The following is a 19,428-nucleotide window of genomic DNA, read 5'->3' on the forward strand; positions in this document are numbered from 1 at the left end:
TTATTTTAAAATAATTTATTGCAAAAAAATAAGACTGGGAAGTGCACAGCAGTTTTATTTTTGAAGCACAGCAATACAAGACAGGGTCTCTAGTATGCAACATCTCCGTAAGTAATAGTTTGGTTGGATTTTTAACTCAAACATCTTACAGTCACTCAACTGTTTCTTCCTCTGCTACTGGATCTCTTTCTGCCTCGACTCCTTGACCGAGAGGAACTTTGGCTACGAGTCAAGCTCCTGGTGTGACTCCGTCCCCTTTTCTTTTTACTATGTGACCTATTTCTTCCGCGGCTTTCTGACCTCTTGGAAAGATGTCTTTTTTTATGCTTGTGATGGCTCTTTTTCTTCTCAGATTCCCCATTTCTTTTGTTGTAAGCACGATCTGGACTTGGACTGCCTCTTCTCCTTGACCTGCTATAATGTTCTTCATAGTAGCCCAACCGATTCCTCCTTTCAGAGTTTTTACTTGCTTCTTTAGTCCGTTCAGGGGATATGTGAATATCTCTGTTGGCCTCCCAAAATTCATTGTTTGGATTTCTGAATACATGTAAGAAGTTGCAGTGCTTCCCTCTTGGACACTTTTGCCTTTCAAACAAACCTAAAAATAGTTTTAAAGGGGTTATCAAAATCTGAAAGCAGATGGATTTCAATCTCAGTGTTCATGTTTTGCTGCAAGACACTGCTATTCATTGATATGTGATAAACTGGTGTTACATTCCACCCCATTTGATGTAAGTTTTCAACCAACATTTATTTTGTTGCATTTGAAAGCCAACAGATATACAGAAACCATTTCCAAGTTTACTTTCTGAGATAAAATGTATAGCTTCAAATAGAGGGGGGAAGTGGTATTTCTTGGTGAAACACTACATATACAGTTTTAGTTATTTTGGGAAACAATGCCTCTAGAAATAAAATTATGCTAAGAAATCCTGATCCTTGACCCCAGCTGATGCTACCCATTGCATTATCCCCCGAAAAACTCTGGATTCTCTTTTTAAAATAATAGTTTATTAATACGAAGATAAAATGCAAGGCATAAGGGGTTTTCAAATGACATACCACAAATCGCTGTTTTCCATCTTGTTACTGGGCAGAATTCACACTGAAGCTGCCGACCTGCATACCATCGACCATTGAATAAAGCAAGAGCCTCCTGACATTCCTGTTCTCTTTAAAAAAATAAAATGGTGTTATTATCACCACAAAACTACTAAAAACTCGTGTAAGCATTTTTTAAACAAAGGGCAATGGGACCTTGGTTTCAACTGGGATTTGGTTCCAGCAGCCCCCTCCCCCTCACCTCATGGATGCAAAACTATGTGGCTGCTTAAGTCTTGTTATATACAATGGTGTAATAAATTGCTGTCCCTTCTATAAAGTGTCAAAATCCAGATTTGCCTTTTTAATATTTTTTTCCTATTTTCCGGGTATGTATGGTTGAATCTATGGATAAGGAGGGCTAACTACAGCTGAGATCACCTCGGAGAATGATAAAACACTAGCCATAAATATGCAAATTTCGTCCAGAAAATGCAGAACAAATGAGAAAGCAAAGGCAGGAAAAGAAACAGATGGGCTGGGAGTGCCTAAATCGCCAAATCACAGAGAATACATTGTTTCCCTGTCATTTTTCTGGGTGATGACATAGCTAACCCACTTTGTGTGGGTTTTTTCTCCCATCATTCCAAAGAAAAAAAATTGCACCATCATGGAGAATAAACTACCTTTCTTGGGAAAGACTGATCCATGGAAATCTATACACATAATAAAAGTGAAAATCTGTATGTGGCACAAGTGTCTGTTCACACAGACAGCCTCCAGCCTCCACAAATAGGCTATTGTTTCCAGTACTGAGAAGACAGCAAGTCACTCTCTCAAAGGACATTGCAGGTTATAGCAAGCACATCCCAGTGTTCCTTTCTCTCTTCATTTGCATGACCCCACCCACTGCTTCTCCCTTATCCCGTTCCAACCCTTTCCTTTGACACAGCAGAGGAATTAATCAGCAACTGAACATACTGGAGAGATTTGGAGAGAATTCAAAATGATTTATAGGAGTTGTAGGGACTAGGATGCACAGTTCACCTGCAATCTAAGAGCACTCTGAACTTCATCAATGATGGACCTGGAACTCACTTGACACACAGACCCACCATGGGCAATTGTCCATACTTGCAGAGTTTAGGGCTTATTACCCTGAGAGTTATAGTTCACCCTTATCCAGAGAACAGTGATCTCAGCCAACGATGGATCAGGACCAAACTTGGCAAACAGAACAAACATGGCCAATTGTGTATACTGGCTGAGCTTGGGAGTGATTGCTCTGGGAATCTGGGAGTTGTAGTTCACCCATACCTAGATATTCACTGAACCCAGCTGCTGTCGGATCTGGACCAAACTTGGCACACAGAGCCAACATGGCCAACTTTAAGTAATGGCATGGTTTGGGAATGACTGACCCACAATTCTGGAAATTGTAGGTCTCCCACATCCTTATGCATTTTCTAATGGGGGAATTAATTAAAAAACAGAAAGACTGCTTCCCCCCCCCCCCCCCCCAATAAATAGTATTACACATCACCAAACTGATATTATCAAACTTCACAAAACAAACAATGCCTTCTCAAATAACCCGGGCACCGCTGGGTCCCCAAGCTAGTATAAAATAAAATACACAGACCATCTTACTACATATTATGTTGATCTATTAACAGCATTCATTTATGAATACTTACGACTGATACTGAACGTACACATTTCCTCGAAGGTGAGGCTCAAAGTTGCAGCTGACCTACGTAAAAATTAAATGAGAACTATTCAGGCAGCATCAAGAACATCTCAGGATAACATTTCTAGTTCGACTCTGGAAGCACTTTTTGGATACATTGTTAGGCTGCACTCCTACAGAAGCTTAACTAGAAATAAGCTCCACTAACTAATTTAGCAAAATTAGTAGTCTGAGAGATATGCAAAAGAGTGCATGATGACCTGACTTGCATGCCATATTTCACATAAAGTACTGTCAAGCTAGTTGTGCAAACAAATGTGCTTATTGACCTGATTTTCTTGTTGTATGCCATCAAGTCGCTTCAGACTTAAGTGTTTTCTATACCCTTGCCTTCCTCTGAGGCTGAGAAAGTATTGACTTGCAAAATGTCATTTAGCAGATTTCCAAAGTGAAGTGGTGATTTCAACTCTGTGTTGGACTGTACTAGTCCAACACTCAAATCATGCTGGCTTTCTGATTTGACTTTAGCATTTATCTATCTAAGCCAGCGGTTCTCAAAAGTGTGCTCCACGGTGCCCTTAGGGCTACGCAAAGCATCTTGAAGGGCTCTGTGTTTCTCCCCTCCCCCATTACTACTACTACTACTACTACTACTACTACTACTACTACTACTACAAAGGCTGGGTGGCCATCTGTTGGGGGTGCTTAGATTGTATTTTTCCTGTATGGCAGAAGGGGGTTGGACTGGAGGGCCACTGGAGTATTGTACTGATATACTGTTAAGTTTACGTCAGTTAAAATGGTTCTTCATTTTAAATATTGTATTGTTCTTTCTTTCTTTTGCATTACAAATGAGATATGTGCAGTGTGCATAGGAATTTGTTTGTATCTTTTTCTATTACTGTAGTTCACACAAACACTCTCCGTCCATCTAGCCTACCCCGTCTGTCAAATGTTAGAATGCAATGCATCCAAAACTTTGCCCATACCTGATTTATATACACACACTTATATGTAATATAAACATTTCTTGGGGCTCCACAAGAAACTTCTGCTTCAAAAAGGGCTCCGCAGCTGAAAAAAGTTGAGAACCCCTGATCTAAGCCCTTTCAGCTCAAAGCCTGTATATTCAAAGTGTGCAATTCATCATATCTCTACAATAAACTGCACTAGAAAATACTTTTTTTGCATTCAACAAATCATCAAGAATAAGGGAAGCTACAGATAACAAAAGATTTAAAAGAAACAATCTGCCAAGAACAATCAAGATCCACTTTCAATAAAGAAGAGCTGGAAGAGAAGATAAGAATATGAGACAATATAAGAAAGAACAAGAAGATATAACTATTACATTTAACTTTAGATTTGTTATAGAGGATACATAGAATCTCCAATATCTTTTGTAATGCGTGTTAATGAAATAGAGATGAAGATTTAATTGTAACAATGATAACTTGGTGTAAAAATCCCCCTCACATCCCAAAAAAACTCCACTTTTCTTGTTCTTTCTTTGCAACTTATTAGATATTTGTAAAGAGTTAACCAATTTATAAGAACTCTACTATCCCCATTAAAAAATAATAAGGAAAGTTGTAGTACAAAAACATTCAGAGATAGTGGATTGTCAATTCCTGAACTAAATTCTCCAGGTGTCATATTAATAGCACACTTTATAGGTAACACTCCTGCATATGTTCATTTTTCTATAAAATGATGTACAGTTGATTTTAATAGAATCCATAAAGTAAGAAGTCTATGAATATTTAACACTGCTTCCGAGCCACCAATGGCACTTTCTAAATGAGTGTCATGATGCTTTAAATGTGGTATGACACTATCATTGAAGTAAGGAAGTATAAAGTGAAAGTGTTTCTCAATGTTAAGATCTTCAAACAGAATCTTACTGGAGAACCCTTTGTCTTGAAGGAATTATACAGTTTGCAAGGACAGTTGGTCCAAACATGTATTCCCTTTAAAAGACATTCAATTGGGGCCAAAGAGCAACTGGCACAAGGACTGTGAGGAGCATCTCTCCACTCACTTGGTAAGTTCCATGAGTAACAGGCAGAAATAGGCTGACATAGGACAGAATTCCCTCATATAGTCTCTACAACAGCTTCTGAAATTCTGACATCACCATTAGTGTCATGAGAGAGCCTGATTAGGGAATGGAAGCTGCTCCAAGAGGCACCAGCCCATGCCAGTTTATCAAGAGGAGCAATATCTTCATTTTTCCCCTTGTAAGTAGATCACAGGTTGGTCAGTGAACTCATCAGAAAATCATTTTGTTATCTTCCTGGAATCACAGTAACATAAAATCATAGCCACTTCTTTATGTGGAGGGAGGCTTCCAAAACCTTTTTTCAATTCTTCACTTTGTTTCAGCAAGTAAAAGGACTACAACAAGACACATTTCATCATGTTCTGCATACATCACAATGTATTACTTCATTCAAGAAGAGAATTTACAAATAGTTTGCTAAAAAAAAATAGTGTACCTTGAACTGGACGACTTTCCCTACGTTTTTGAATTCAGGAAGTACATCTTCATAGAAGTCTAGAAACTGCTGGTAGATTTCTTCTTCACTGTATTCCAGGCTAGCATCTGTATCATAGTCATCTCTTTTACACTGTTCCATCCCAAAAGTAACAAACATGCCCCTAATAAGGAGTGTTTGACTAGAGGTTGGGTAATTGTGTTTCCGAGAACATCTTTAAAGAGAAAAAAACATGTTATTCTTTTTCTTTATTCTATAGTTAATGTTACATATTATAAATTTAATAATAATCTATATAAAGAAGGACAATTATATGTTGCATGTTGCAGAGTAGGCAAACCAGACAATCTCCACATCAACACTGACAAAAAAAAAAACAAGATACAAGAAATACTGTTTGCCCACAAGCATAAAGAAATTATATATACTAGAAACAAACACTTTCTCATTACTTTTTTCCCCACATCACCAGACTGGGCCACAGCAACGCATGGCAGGGGACGGCTAATAACAACAACAACTTTATTTACATTCCACCCGGAGGGACTCAGGACAGATTCCAAACATAAAAAGGCAAACATTCAATGCCTGAACATAATAACAACAAACCCATAATAATGAAGATTGACAACCCAACAAATTATAACTTAACAACAAAATTTAAATAAAAAATGCAACCTATTATATCAGACATGAAACAAAACATCAAACAGAACCATCAATCTCCCAGTCCCTTGGAGGCAAATAAAATTGATCATTGCTCAAGATGTGGGACAAACTGGTGGGGCAAACAGGGCATGGATATTAATGGCAGCTATTAATCAGAGGTATAATGGCAGTATTACCATCTATTCCTCCTCCTCCTCCTAAGCTAGTGAGCAAAGATTGTCCAGCTGTTTCTTGAAGGTAGGGAAGGATAAGCAATTAAGAATAGGTATTATTAACCAACTCATATGGGAACCCTATAACACAGCTATCAGATCAATGTACAATAAAAGTTTTGAATGCAAAAAGGTTAATATATTGACATCTGAGCCAAACATGTAAGCCTGATCTAGCAACCCCCCTTCCAGTAAGGCACAAAAAGAAATGGCAGTTTTATTCATGATCAACAGAAGGAAAGAAACAGGTTGGAAAAGAATCCTGTTTTTGTTTGTTTGTTTGTTTACTTAGTCTAAAGCACAACACAGTTTAGAGCATCAAGTATGATGGGAGACTGGCCAATCAGAGAAGATGCATGCTCAAAAATGAACCCACAGATAGATGTACAACCAAAAGCAAAAAAGATTCATTTACTTTTGTTTTAAATTTATTCATTTTATAATTTTTTAAAGAAAAACAATAGCTTAAAATTTACCCAATGTTCCCGTTTATCAATGAAGTATGATGTGAGGGATTTAGTGATTGGTGCCTATTTCTCAACACCAAGTTTGCTAAGTTCTTGGCCTAGACAGCCTCTTTGGGAAAACTTTTGGCAGCAAAGAGGAAAGAGAAACATGGCTGATAAAGAATCTCTGGTGCCATATTGTAATTTTCTCTTCTAATGTCATTTTTGATCCACAGGAACAAAAAAGAGGATGACTTTATCTGATTATTTCTTAAATAAAAACTTTTAGACCTCCCTATCTCCCTGAAGGGACTCAGGGCCATTTCCAGCATGTATGGCAAACATTCAATGGCAATGAGGAAAAAACATATAAACAAATTACAAAAACGTAACACATTTTTAATTTTTATTAAATGGAGAAGTTGTCAATTTTCCTGCCATTGTGTGCCTTGGCTAGTTGTTGAAATCACAATCTCTGTGCAAAACATACTTTCTCATGGTTACATAAGTGGCCAAAGCTCTGCAATTACCATAAAAGTAGGAATCCTTCTAGCACTTCTAATATGGACAAAAGCATTCTCTGTATCAGAGGCCACTTGATATTTGCAGTGAAAAGAAAAACACGAATATCAACATGGATTTTCATTCTCCAAGCACTGAAGTAACTTCAGTAAATGTTTGGAAGGTTCAATACTGCCCTATGTTTGTGCCAATCCCATTTCCTATTTTGAGGAACTTGGTATGTAGTGGAAAATCTTTAAAAGGGAGGCCTTCGGTATCAGCAAGAATAACAATTAAATCTGTTCGCTTAAAATGCATTACTAATGCAAACAACAGCTTCAACATATCCCTCCTTCCTGCTGCTCACTTCCAAAATCTGTACCAGATTGTGAAGGGACCCTTAAGATCAGGTATAAGAAAAGAGGGAGGAAGAGGAGGAAAGTGCAAGTGGAAATCTGCATGCACAATACTGTACTCTGAGATTTTTAGCCCAAATACTATTTAACTTAGATGTTTTAAACAAATGCAAAATACTTCAAAGATCTATTTAGAGTTGAATTACCTGTCTCCGAATCTGCAAGCTCCAGTTTTAATGTAGAAAGGGCAATTAGCTCGATCCTTCTCTGTTCCAATATTCTCTGGGGGTTCTGGATTGTGCCACGTAGTTCCATTTTCTAGCTGTTTTTTAAAAAAGGGAATTGACATGTTGATAGAATCAGAACAGTGTTTATTAATAAGCACCAATAACTAACTTTAACCAGCTGATTTCCTGGATAGAACAAAGGTCTGCAATGGAGAAGATATGCTTTATTACCTGTAATAGTTAATGGTAGGGGTAGGCAAATTAAAGAGTTAATATCACATCTCAAAGTCCTCTTGAAGCCACCATGAACCCCTTTTTCTATAGGGGAAAATAACACCAGTGAAGATGAGATAGGAACTTTACATGAAAGGAAAACGGCTGTTCCTGAAGACTTCAATGAGTATCATTTAGCCATTTTCCTTTATTATTTTTTACGGAGTGGATCATGGTACCCCAATACCAGCCTTGGGATAGAGAGAACATGATTTCCATATTGGAGATAATGGATGGGTCACGACATGTTAGGACTGCAACCCATCAGGGGTAGCAGAGTTTGAGAGGAATATTCCTTGAGTTTAATGCTTTAGGCAAGCAAAGATTCAAACAGACTTATTTTAAAAATAACAATGTTTGTTTACTTATTACTTGATGCATTCAATGATACAGGCACATTTCTTTAAAGGCTTAAAAACTTCAAAAACGTTTGGAGAGTTTGTATTTTAAAAGCTATAAACTTTAACTGTTTCTTCACGAACTATGCTGCTCCACACAGCTCTCCTCAATAAGAGCTCACTTTACAAGAAAATACAAGCCTCAACAATTTACTAGCTTTTAACATTAGCTTCCGCACACTAAAAGACTTCTCCACTGAAGCTGACTCAAAGCTCAACAGACATTCTCCAACAAGGCTCAAAGCTCAACTGACTTCTCTGTCATTCCTTTTAAAACGGAACATTCTAAACCGTCAGTCACATGATCGCAGCCCCTCCCACTGCTTCAGTACAAAGAGACAAGGTAACTGCAAACTACAAACAGGACATACACTTCAGGTTACAAAATAACACACTAATAAAACATTATTACAAAATATCACATAGAGGAGGCTTGAGAAGTTGCTTCCTCCAACATTCCATGACAGGTTTTTTAAAAGGCAAGTTAAATAAGCATTGGGAAATGCTGGCTTTACTGTCTCTTAATATCAATGTCAGGTATCGGTATCTGTCATAGGGGCCCCCGGTGGCGCAGTGGGTAAAAGCACTCTGCTGCTGAGTTGTTGATCGAAAGGTCGCAGGTTCGATTCTGGGGAGCGACGTGAGCTTCCCTGTCAGCCCTAGCTTCTGCCAACCTAGCAGTTCGAAAACATGCAAATGTGAGTAGATCAATAGGTACCGCTCCGGCGGGAAGGTAACGGCGCTCCATGCAGTCATGCCGGCCACATGACCTTGGAGGTGTCTATGGACAACGCTGGCTCTTCGGTTTAGAAATGGAGATGAGCACCATACCCCAGAGTCAGACATGACTGGACTTAATGTAAGGGGGACTACCTTTTATCGGTATCTGTCTCTACATATTACTTTTTAGAATGGGGTATCTACCACACACTACCCACACTTTGACGGATCCTCATAAACATAGTTTCAAATGGTCACTTTTCTAATTTTCTTCTAACGTACACTTGATCCCTAAGTGTATCCTCAAGAAAAATATTGTTGCACTGCTATTCAACAAATCTATGCCTTGTGCTATAATGCATTATATATGTATCCATAAGAGAGGCTGATACGAAAATAAAGAGCAGTTCAGAAATTCATGGATCTGTTTGTTCCATTTTAAACAGTCCTAACTCACCTGACTTTCAGCTTGGTCCAACATCTTCTGCACAGCTTCCTATAATGGTGCAAACACAGGACTAGTGAAAACTCTGAAAGCAGACATCACCTGGGTTCTTTAGTTAAGATAGTAAAGGTTTTGTTTTAAAATTCATGTTCTTGAGCATCAGTACTTTTATTAAATTACAACTAAGTCAACTAAGTCTTACATAATTAAGATTCCCAACACAAACATGTACAGCCATTGTGGCCTAAATCTAATGTTTCAGTTGCAGAATTTCCTCCACCTTCTCCTTTCACCTCTAACTAAAAACTTCTCCGCTTCTGAAAACTGTCTCTGAAGTGTTTTCTAGGGAACAAATTCACAGCTGAAGATGGGAGATGGAGGATATTGGATTCTTTCTTCCAACAGCACAGCATATTGTTGGATCCTGCCAACTGTATTTAGAATATTGTCCTTAATTTCTACCATCACTCAACAATATTCCCTTTCTCAAGAACTAAACAGATAAACAAAAATGTTAAGAATTAATTGGAAAGAAAGACAAAATTTTTTTACCAGTTTCTCCTATTTCTTTAGCATATTTCTCTTTATTGGAACTCGTTGGCCTAGAATTGCTGTTAGATGTATTACGCCAGATTTCATTCTGCAGGATTTCATTCTGGAAACTATTGTGAAGGAGCATGCCTGGAACAATGGCTTAAAAACAGTCTCCTTATTGATGTCCTGAAGATTAAGTGTGCCTACCTCCACCACCAATGCAGCAGCATATTTGAGTGGAACACATACTGATGACATTTGTGTAACAGTTCATGTTCCATTCAAAGATTGTTGCTGCATTGATGGATGCAACATTTGAGTTCAATGTTTCAGTATTATATATCCAATCCAGATACAACAATCTTGCAGAAACATTCACTCCCACTCATTTTTCCATGTTTGTTGTGCTACAACCTAGTGTTAAAATGGATTTAGCTGAAATTGTTATCATTTCATGTGCAGTCAGTTCTCCATATCCCAAGTTTCTGCACCCACTGACTAAGTCAACCTGACTTGAAAAAAACTATTCCAAACCTTGATTTTACTGTTCACTGTGTTTTTTACTGATGTAGAAGCACACCCTGCTAGATCTGCCACCATTTCACAGATCTTAGGTTCCCTCATTTCACTCATATGGCCTTATATATAATGAGACCAAAGCACAGATATCCTGGAAAGTGGGGGAGGGACTGGAAGTACATCCCAGTGGATACTGAGGACCAACTGCATATAAGATACTCAACACTGTGAAGGAGCAGAACAGTTTAATGTGGCATAAAACCCTGCTTCAGTAAGGTATTTGGGACTGGAACAGAGAATAATCTACAAAGCCTGTGATCTTCAACACACAGCAGAATAACACTAGATAGTTTAAAACAAGCATGTGAACATTCTGTAACTGGGAGTTTTAGTTATGCAGAACTTAGTTGAATGTAGAATGGTCCAGTAAAGTCCGAACCTCAACCCAGTTATGTAGAACTTAGCTGTATTTAGAATTGCTCAGTAATGTCCGAGCCTCAATCCACATATTCTTGAGAACATGTGGCAAGAACTGAAAGCTGGTGTTTGCCAGCAGTCCCCATCCAAATTGACAGCGCTGGGGCAACTTTTAAAAAAAGGGGGGAGGGCCAAAAACGGCAGGATCCAGATGCACAAAGCTGAGAGAGATTTAGTTGATTAGACTAATAGCTGCAACTGACTTGGGGAAGGGTGTGTTGTAGTAGTTACCCAACCAACAAGACCCTATTTGTTTTTGTTTACTTCTTTTGCCACACAAAATTTACTTTGTATCTTCAGTGTTGAATATTTTATTTACTCCGAGATTCTAAGAGTAACAATGCCAATTAAATTCATTTTAGTTGTACATTTGTAAAGCACTGTAGTTGTGTGCGCAGAAAGAAAATTAAGGGTTACAAATTGAGTATCCCTTATCCAAAATACTTGGAACCAGAACTATTTTGTATTTTGGTGTTTTGGGGGGGGGTTCAGATTGTAGAATACCTGTGTTTGCATATACACATGTACTGAAATATCTTGGAGATGGGACCCAAGCAGCCCCTCTGACATATGAGAAAAACGCTAGTAAATACATAAATAAATGTACAAACACATTTGAGATATAGGATACCCAAGCAATGAGATCAGCCATGGCACTTTTTGCTAAAACTTTCTGTATATTTCAATGCTCTTAATGTCTTAGTCCAGAGCTTTTGTTGCATATCACATCCCTACAAAAAACAACTCTCTTTCTCTCTAATTCAGAGCCCACTACAACAGCCTAAAGAAAGAACAGACATTGCATACAGCTGATTTCTTCCTACACATTGATTAAACACTGATTAAGCAGTACAAATCTACTTTGATCTTGTAAACAAGTAATAAAATGCCACCCAATATAAATGAAAGCACATGTATGTCTGTTTTGGTCATCTTAACCAAATCCAGTTTGCCACGGCCTTAAAAATTTGGTTGAATCATAGTGTTCATCCAAGTTATCTGTTTAAATGTAATTCATGTTATAAGAAAAGGGTAATTACTCAGTGCTTCTGCCTAACTCTACTCCAGCTGACACCCAGAATAGTATGAGAAAGTGCTATTGCTCTAGACAAAGTTAACCAAGAAATTTCCTTAACAGAAAATGTGTTCTGTTCTAAATATACTGCACAGTGGTCAAAGATTAAACTATAAAAAGCAGAGTGTTAGCAGCTTCAGCTATCAGATATGTTCCCTTCCCACAACCCAACAAGCTACAGAAAAAGATACATCTTGATGAATGAATCAGGTAATGATGAGCTGCAACATCTTTGAGTGGAAAAAGTAGTTAAGGAACCGGACAAGCATAAGTCAAGGCTAATTCTGCATAAATTAAACTAAACACAGATATAACAGTTTGTAACTTGGCCAACAGCCTCCCAGTAAGAATTCTGTGTATGAGAGCCAACTATAATAAAGATCTCAAGTATCTGCAAATGTGGGAAAGGGGATCCCGTCCAGATGCAAACCAAACAACCAATACTTACTGACAGTTAGTTCCCCTTTATTTCTCTCTCCCTTATGAAGAAGTACATACTTCCAACTGCATAGAGAAATGGGAGCTGCTAAGCATCATTATATTTTGGGGAAGATTTCAGGAGGTATTTTAAAATGTCATTTTTATTTCTGCAAAAAATATAATTGAACAACTGAAGCATGTCTGTCCCCTGCAATACATTATGAGGAGTTGAAACTATATATATTCGCAATGCAATTCTGCTGACATCTACGTAGAAGTAAATTCTGCTAAGTCCAATGATGCTTACTTCAGTAGATGGGTAAGGACTGCAGACTAATTTATCCACAGAATGAGGATTAGGTTAATATTGTTATGTAGAGTCTTGCAAATGTTAGTATCAACAGCTATTTTCCATTTCAGTAAATAATATTTTGAGAGGATATGCACTGTGTTTATCCTCCTAGAGCAGGAATCACCTCTCTCTCTTTCTTCACTTGCTGTTTCCGGTCCTCTTCCTCTTGTTCTTTCTTTTGCTGTTCCTCCCACTCTTCTTTTATTTTTTGCTTTAAAAAGAACACAAACAGACCTTTTATCAAAAAGAGCAGTTTAATTTAAAACCATGGGTATAGAAACTCCTGTTTCATGTTAAATATTTCTATTAAGAGGGTAGATGGAAATTGAAAAATGTTTATTTGCTACTGCCTTTTAACCAAGGACCTAATATAGGTTTGCCTCTTCCACAAGCTCAATACACCTGCTTTTTGAGATACTGAAGGAAGTTCTGTAACTTTGTTACTGGAGGCATACTGATTTAACACCCCTTTTCTTTGTGTTTTCATTGCCAACTGCAGTGACACATTACTAAAACAGCTTAAAAATGCTGGTTAGAATTTTCTTCCTGATAATCAGTGAAATCTTTCTGCACAATGTTATGCATATCTACTCAGCAATACATCCCACTAACTTCAGTGGGACTCACTTCCAGGTAAATTTATTCAGGAACAATTTATTTATGGCCAATGACTGGAGAGTGAACAGGAGATCTACTGGCAAAGCAACCACCATATAGTAAATAGGAAGATAGAGGATGCTGCTGACAAATATAAGCATATAGAGGAATCAAATATCAGCTGCCAATGCCTTTTTGAACTTTTTGTCAGTGTGCCAGAAGACTTCCAAAAGTGTATCAACCACCCAGCATACCCAAAACTCTCCTGGTCGAGTGCGTAACTTTCTCAGGCTCTTCAAACTGACTAACTTAGCCAAAACACACTAAAATCATTAGAGCTATCAACTTAAATTCTAATATTGCATTTCTCAAATTTGTCAAGGATAAAAACTGCCTGACTTTTATTATTTCTTCTGTAAAGTTTTTTCTTTTTATGTTAAGAATGCTGGCTTGAGAAGGACAGACATAAATGTATATACCACACCTCTTCCTCTTCTTGTCGTTTTCTTGCTGCCTCTTCTTTTTCTTTCCTGATCCTGAAAGCTTCTTGAGCTCTTTCCTCTCTCAGCAACCACTCTTCATGAAGTCTTTGCCTGCAAATATAGTCAGAGTAACACTATAATTGAATATCAGGCAATTTTTTAAAACAAATGCTTTGCTATTTATATTTGAAAAGCAACCCAATCATCTTGCAAAATAGAAAAATTAATGAGATGCTTACTATTAAAAATTTCCTGAAACAAAACTATCTGGGCCTATTGCTAAATATATTAAAGATGAGACTAAACTGCTCTCTGGGGTGCTTGGTCTTTTTGGGTCACTGACCACAGCTGAAATTTTGAATAAATATTATATATATATATATATATATATATATATATATATATATATATGGTGTCATGAGCACCTTGAGAAACTGCAAGTCGCTTCTGGTGTGAGAGAATTGGCTGACTACAAGAACGTTGCTTGGAGACGCCCAGATGTTTTAATGTTTTACCATCCTAGAGAGATGCTTCTCTCATGTCCCCACATAGGGGGCTGAAGCTGAGAGGGAGCTCAACCCGTTCTCCTCGATTCGAACTGCTAACCTGTCGGTAACAAGGGTTTAACCCATTGCGCCACCAGGGGCTCCTAATGTAATGGGTGCCATCACAAGATACTTGCTATGGCAGATATGGTCAGTGAAAATACCCATTTTGCACAAAAGCAAACTAATAGGCAAATAATGCTTGGATGTAAACATTATGGAAGTTTGAGCTCAGGGCTCCCAGACAACACCCTTTTCTACTCCACTTTTATCCCTTCTATCAGATTTTCTCCCATACTTCCCAGGTTTCACCATTTCCAAGTTTTATATGTTACCAGACAGTGGAGTCTCTCCCTTTTTTCTTCCAGCTGCCCAAAATGAAACACAGGCTTCCAGCTCCCTGCCATCATTAGCTAAGCCTCGATGAGCAAAGGCTTTTTGGTCTATGAGGAGGCCAAAGGCAGCTAGAGGCCATCACTGAACTTTGAAAACTTTTTGCCCACCTGTTGTTGATTAAATTAAAAAATCAAAGCCATAGATTTCAGTCTTGATGAGCAAAGGCATGCTTAAAAGCAGTGGACTGTGTACCTTCAAAGTCAGTAATACAACAAAAGAAATCCAAAGTACACTGAAATAATATTCTATGGCCAAATTCCTGTTCCCTAAATTGATATTAAAGCAAGGTTCCTAAGCTTACTTCCAAGTGAACATGCAATTAACTGGGCTGTCAATTACACATTAAACTTTATTCACCTTTCTTCTTCAAGTTGTATTTCTTCATCATCCAGTTCTTCAGAAATGTGTTCATCTTTCTCTGATTTCTCTACAAAAAAAATTACCCTTTAACGTAATTGCTTGTTATCATTTAATAACATCTTAAGATCCTAGTCGCTGGCACATTTTCTCAAGTTTACCAAACAATCTTTCCCTTCCCTAATTTTCTGCTTCATTTCTCAGCATTTTTATGACACAGAGCAAACTCAGAACGCATTGGACTGTTTCGTTCAATGCATATACATTTCTATACGTCCACAAATATTGCAGTTTCCCTAAACCTATAGATATTGTCTGCTTAAGCATGGACAATACTTTAAATACATACAACTTCCTATTTTTAAAAGGAGTTAATTACAATTTAATTTCTAGATCTTACTGTTTTATTACAATACATTAAATAAATTATTAAGGAGTTGAAATAATATATCTTAGTCTTGTATTTGTACACAAAGTCATTTATAGCTTTCATTGATATTTAATGTTTTTTTAAGTAGTTAATATTGACAGATGTCATAAACTCATGGCACTGGAAGAAATTACAAAAGCCATTTAGTCCAATACATTGCCATGCAAGTATACACAACTACAGCACTCCTGAAAGATGCCGATTTGTTCAATCAAGGTGGCCAACTGAAACATTCACACTTGCCTCAAGCAGACAAGAGTTCTTTCTCCCACCCTGGACATTCCAGAGATATATAAATCTCACTTGTCTTAGTTTCCAACAGACTTCACAACCTCTGAGGATGCCTGCCAGAGATGTAGGCAAAACGTCAGGAGACAATGCTTCTGGAACATGGCCATACAGCCCAGAAAACTCACAGCAATGCAGTAATTCCTGCCATGAAAGCCTTTGATAACACAATTCGTCAATTGTTTAGACTTCCAAAGATTCCACCATCAAACAGTTCTTGCAGTAAACAAAATTTTCCCAATGTTTAGGTGGCACCTGTTTTTTTAATTTGAAACCATTGTTCCATGTCCTAGTGTCCAGAGCAGCAGAAACAAGCTTGTCCCCTCATCAATGTGACATCCTTTGAAATATTTAAACATGGCCATGATGTCTCCTCTCAATCTTTTCTTCTCTAAGCTAAACATCCTCAGTTCTTTAAGCCACTCCTCATAGGGCTTGGCTTCCAACCTTTGAACATTTTGGTTCACTTTTCTCTGGACACTTGTCAATATCTCTCTTGAATTGTGGTGCCCAGAATTAGATACAGTATAATTCCAGGTGAGATCTGACCAAAGGAGAATAGAGGGAGCACCATGACTTTCCTTGATCCAGACACTATACTATTACTGATGTATATAGTTTTCCTGGCTGAAGCATCTGCCTTTTGGGAACAGCTCATTCTTACAGTGATACCCTTGCTTTTTTATTTACATTGACCGAATGTTTCACCTGATCCAGACACTACACTCCTATTGTGTGTATACGTGTGTGTGTGTATGGCTACAGCATCTGTTGTTTGGGAACAGCTCATGTCTTACAGTGATATCCTTGTTTTTATATACGCTGGCCTTGTGTTTGTTAAATGTTTTGATATGGCCAATGGGCTAATCAATAAAACATATGTAATGTAATATACACTGGCTGAATGTTTCACCTCATCCAGACACTATACTCCTATTGATGTATATAATTTTTTGGCTGCAGCATCTGTCATTTGGGAACAGATCATCCCGAAGCCTCCCACAAGGATGATAAAAACATCAAATCATCCAGGCGTCCCCTGGGCAACGTCCTTGCAGACGGCCAATTCTCTCACACCAGGAGTCACTCCTGCCATGACAAAAAAGAAAAAAAAACCTTACAGTGATATCCTTTCTTTTATATACACTGACCGAATGTTTCACCTGCATCTCTCAGTTTTGCCAATGTTTGTCTTTTCTTCTTCCGCTTCTCTTTCTTCAAAAGTGCTCTGTACTTTTTGTGGCTGAAAATTAAAGAAGGAAAAATATATTCAAAGAAGAACAATAATTGGCCTCTTTAAAGCATTAATACATACAGGTATGTTTTACAGTAACATTCTCTTACTGGGTTACAGATGTAGTGTCATGCCAATTCATTTGGGGGAGAAAAAAGATGCACCTACACCGTAGAATTAATGAAGTTTAACACCACTTTAAATGTCACAGTTCAATGCAATGGGATCTGTAGTTTTATAAAGGCTTTAGCCTTCTCTGCCCTCAAAGGGCAGGTGCCAAACAAACCTGCAGACTTCATGACTCCAAAGCAGGCCTGGGCAAACTTGGTCCCTCCAGGTGTTTTGGACTTCAACTCCCACCATTCCTCACAGCCTCAGGCCCTTTCCTTTTCCCCCTCAGCCGCATAAGCTTAAGTTTGCCCAGGCCTGCTCCAAATCTTGGAGCCGAGGCGGATGAAGTGGGGCCGAGCTGTCTTCATTTCCCCGCCGCCTAAACCTGTCCCCTCCCGCTGGCTTTCTGAGTTTCCAAAGCAACCCTTCGGCTTCTCCCCAGCCAAGCCCGGCCTGACCTCAGTTTTGCGGCTCCTTCTTCAGGCCCCAACGGCGACAACACGCACGCCGCCATCTTACACGGATTGCCGGAGAGTCACGTGACAGAAAACTACCGGACGTGACCTCAGAAGAGGCGAAGTCTGTGAAAAGAAACGCAGAGACAAGAAAGCGCTCTCTCCCCCCTCACTGAACTACAAGCCCCAGAATGCCACAGGATGACGTCACGGCCGTTTGATGGCTCCCACGTTCCATCAAACGTCCGTGACGTCATCCTGTGGCATTCTGGGGCTTGTAGTTCAGTGAGGCCCCAGTCGGCTCATGCTAGAGATCGCCTCCCTGAACTACAACTCCCAGGATGCCACAAGGTGTTGCCATGGCAGTCAAAGTGGGATACAAAAATATTCCCTCGCATTGAAAAGGAAACTTTCCCTCCCGTTTGTCGTGAAACATGTAGCAAAAGGAGTTCAAGATAACAAGTGCCTCTAAAGCAGGCATGGTCAAATTTGGGCCCTCCAGGCGCGATTGGTGGGGACGAGGGGGAGGGCCTTCTTGGTGGTGCGCCCCCCCCCCCCAACTCTGGAACTCACTTCCTAAGGGCATCAGACATGCCCCAACTCTGGCAGTCTTTAAGAGGAGCCTGAAAACGTGGTTGTTCCAATGTGCCTTCCCAGAATAAGGAAAACTCTCAGCAATATGCCCTCAAAATGCACTTTACCACTGATTTAGGACTCACTGCGTTCCCGCACCTCTTTTTGAAAAATATCCTACCTTGTTCATGCCCAGCATTATTTTTAAATTTTAAATTATTACATTTGGCCCGGCCATTGGTTTTTAAATGCTTGCATGTTACTGTTTATTGTTTTTTTTGTTTATGTGATTTATATTAATTGTATTGTATTGATTGTTTTTTTTTTTTAATTATTATTATTATTATTTGAATTTTTTTTGTTATTGCTCTTGTTATTGATGTACTGTGGGCTTGGGCTCATATATGCCACACCGAGTCCCTTGGGGAGATGGTAGCAGGGTACAAATAAAATTATTATTATTAATATTAATATGGACTTCAACTCCCACAATTCCTAAGAGCCTCAGGCCCCTTCCTTTTCCCCCTCATCCGCATAAGCCACGATCTTTTGGGGAGGCCCTTCGCAGGCATGACGAGAAACAGGGCCTTCTTAGTGGTGGCCCCTCAGCTGTGGAACTCCCTCCCCAGTGAGATCAGGTCAGCCCACTCCCTCCTGGCCTTCAGAAAGAAAGAAAGAAAAACGTGGCTATGGGACAAAGCCCTCAGATAATAATTGTAGTACAATACAGTGTTCCCTCACTACTTCGCGGTTCGCTTTTTGCAGACTCGCCGTTTCGTGAGTTTTTGCCTCCCAGTTTATGAATGGTTGCTGTTTCCCAGAGCGGCGTACTAAGTCTGCCTCCTGACAACAATGAAGTGTAGAAGGGGGTTTCATCCTCCCCCTCGGGAGAGAGGCAGCCAATTAAGAGAGACTGCAAAGCAAAACAGAGATAGGTAGCTTCTGCCTCACCCTTGGAATGCAATATATAGTGTCCCTACTTCACGGATTTTCACTTTTTGCGGGTGGTTTTTAAAATAGAATCAGGATCACATTTAAATACAAAGTTATTTGAAATAAATCTGGAACTTAAATCATTAGTTTGTAGCAGCAAAGACAGTCGAAATC

At 38.8% G+C, this 19,428-nt stretch overlaps 1 protein-coding gene across 3 annotated transcripts; it reads right to left on the reverse strand.

Moving 5' to 3' along the window:
• Positions 1-17,903, reverse strand: ZRSR2 (zinc finger CCCH-type, RNA binding motif and serine/arginine rich 2). Of its 3 annotated transcripts, none has more exons than XM_060770015.2 (11): positions 17,752-17,903; positions 17,112-17,191; positions 15,231-15,300; positions 13,935-14,043; positions 12,978-13,064; positions 9,489-9,527; positions 7,620-7,735; positions 5,230-5,443; positions 2,739-2,794; positions 1,063-1,172; positions 1-598 (listed from the first exon to the last, which is right to left on the reverse strand). In XM_060770015.2, the coding sequence occupies exons 1-11, from the start codon at positions 17,805-17,807 to the stop codon at positions 156-158; spliced, it is 1,380 nt and encodes a 459-aa protein (XP_060625998.2). In that variant the 5' UTR covers positions 17,808-17,903; the 3' UTR covers positions 1-155. The 3 variants fall into 3 exon arrangements, with proteins under 3 accessions (XP_060625998.2, XP_060625997.2, XP_067322894.1); XM_060770014.2 differs by having other exon boundaries at positions 17,100-17,191; positions 17,752-17,902; XM_067466793.1 differs by lacking the exons at positions 17,112-17,191; positions 17,752-17,903 and adding an exon at positions 16,645-16,753.
• Positions 17,904-19,428: the final 1,525 nt, after the last annotated feature.

The sequence above is a fragment of the Anolis sagrei genome, chromosome 3 (genome assembly GCF_037176765.1).
Source record: "Anolis sagrei isolate rAnoSag1 chromosome 3, rAnoSag1.mat, whole genome shotgun sequence".
NCBI lineage: Eukaryota > Metazoa > Chordata > Lepidosauria > Squamata > Dactyloidae > Anolis > Anolis sagrei.

Coding starts and splice junctions, on each gene's coding strand:
- ZRSR2 (XM_060770014.2), bottom strand. CDS start 17,807: ATGGCGGCGTGCGTGTTGTCGCCGTTGGGGCCTGAAGAAGGAGCCGCA. Junction 9,528..12,977: donor AAGTGAAGAAAGAGAGAGAG/GTGATTCCTGCT, acceptor GCACCATTATAG/GAAGCTGTGCAGAAGATGTT. Junction 599..1,062: donor ATGGAAAACAGCGATTTGTG/GTATGTCATTTG, acceptor AACTATTTTTAG/GTTTGTTTGAAAGGCAAAAG.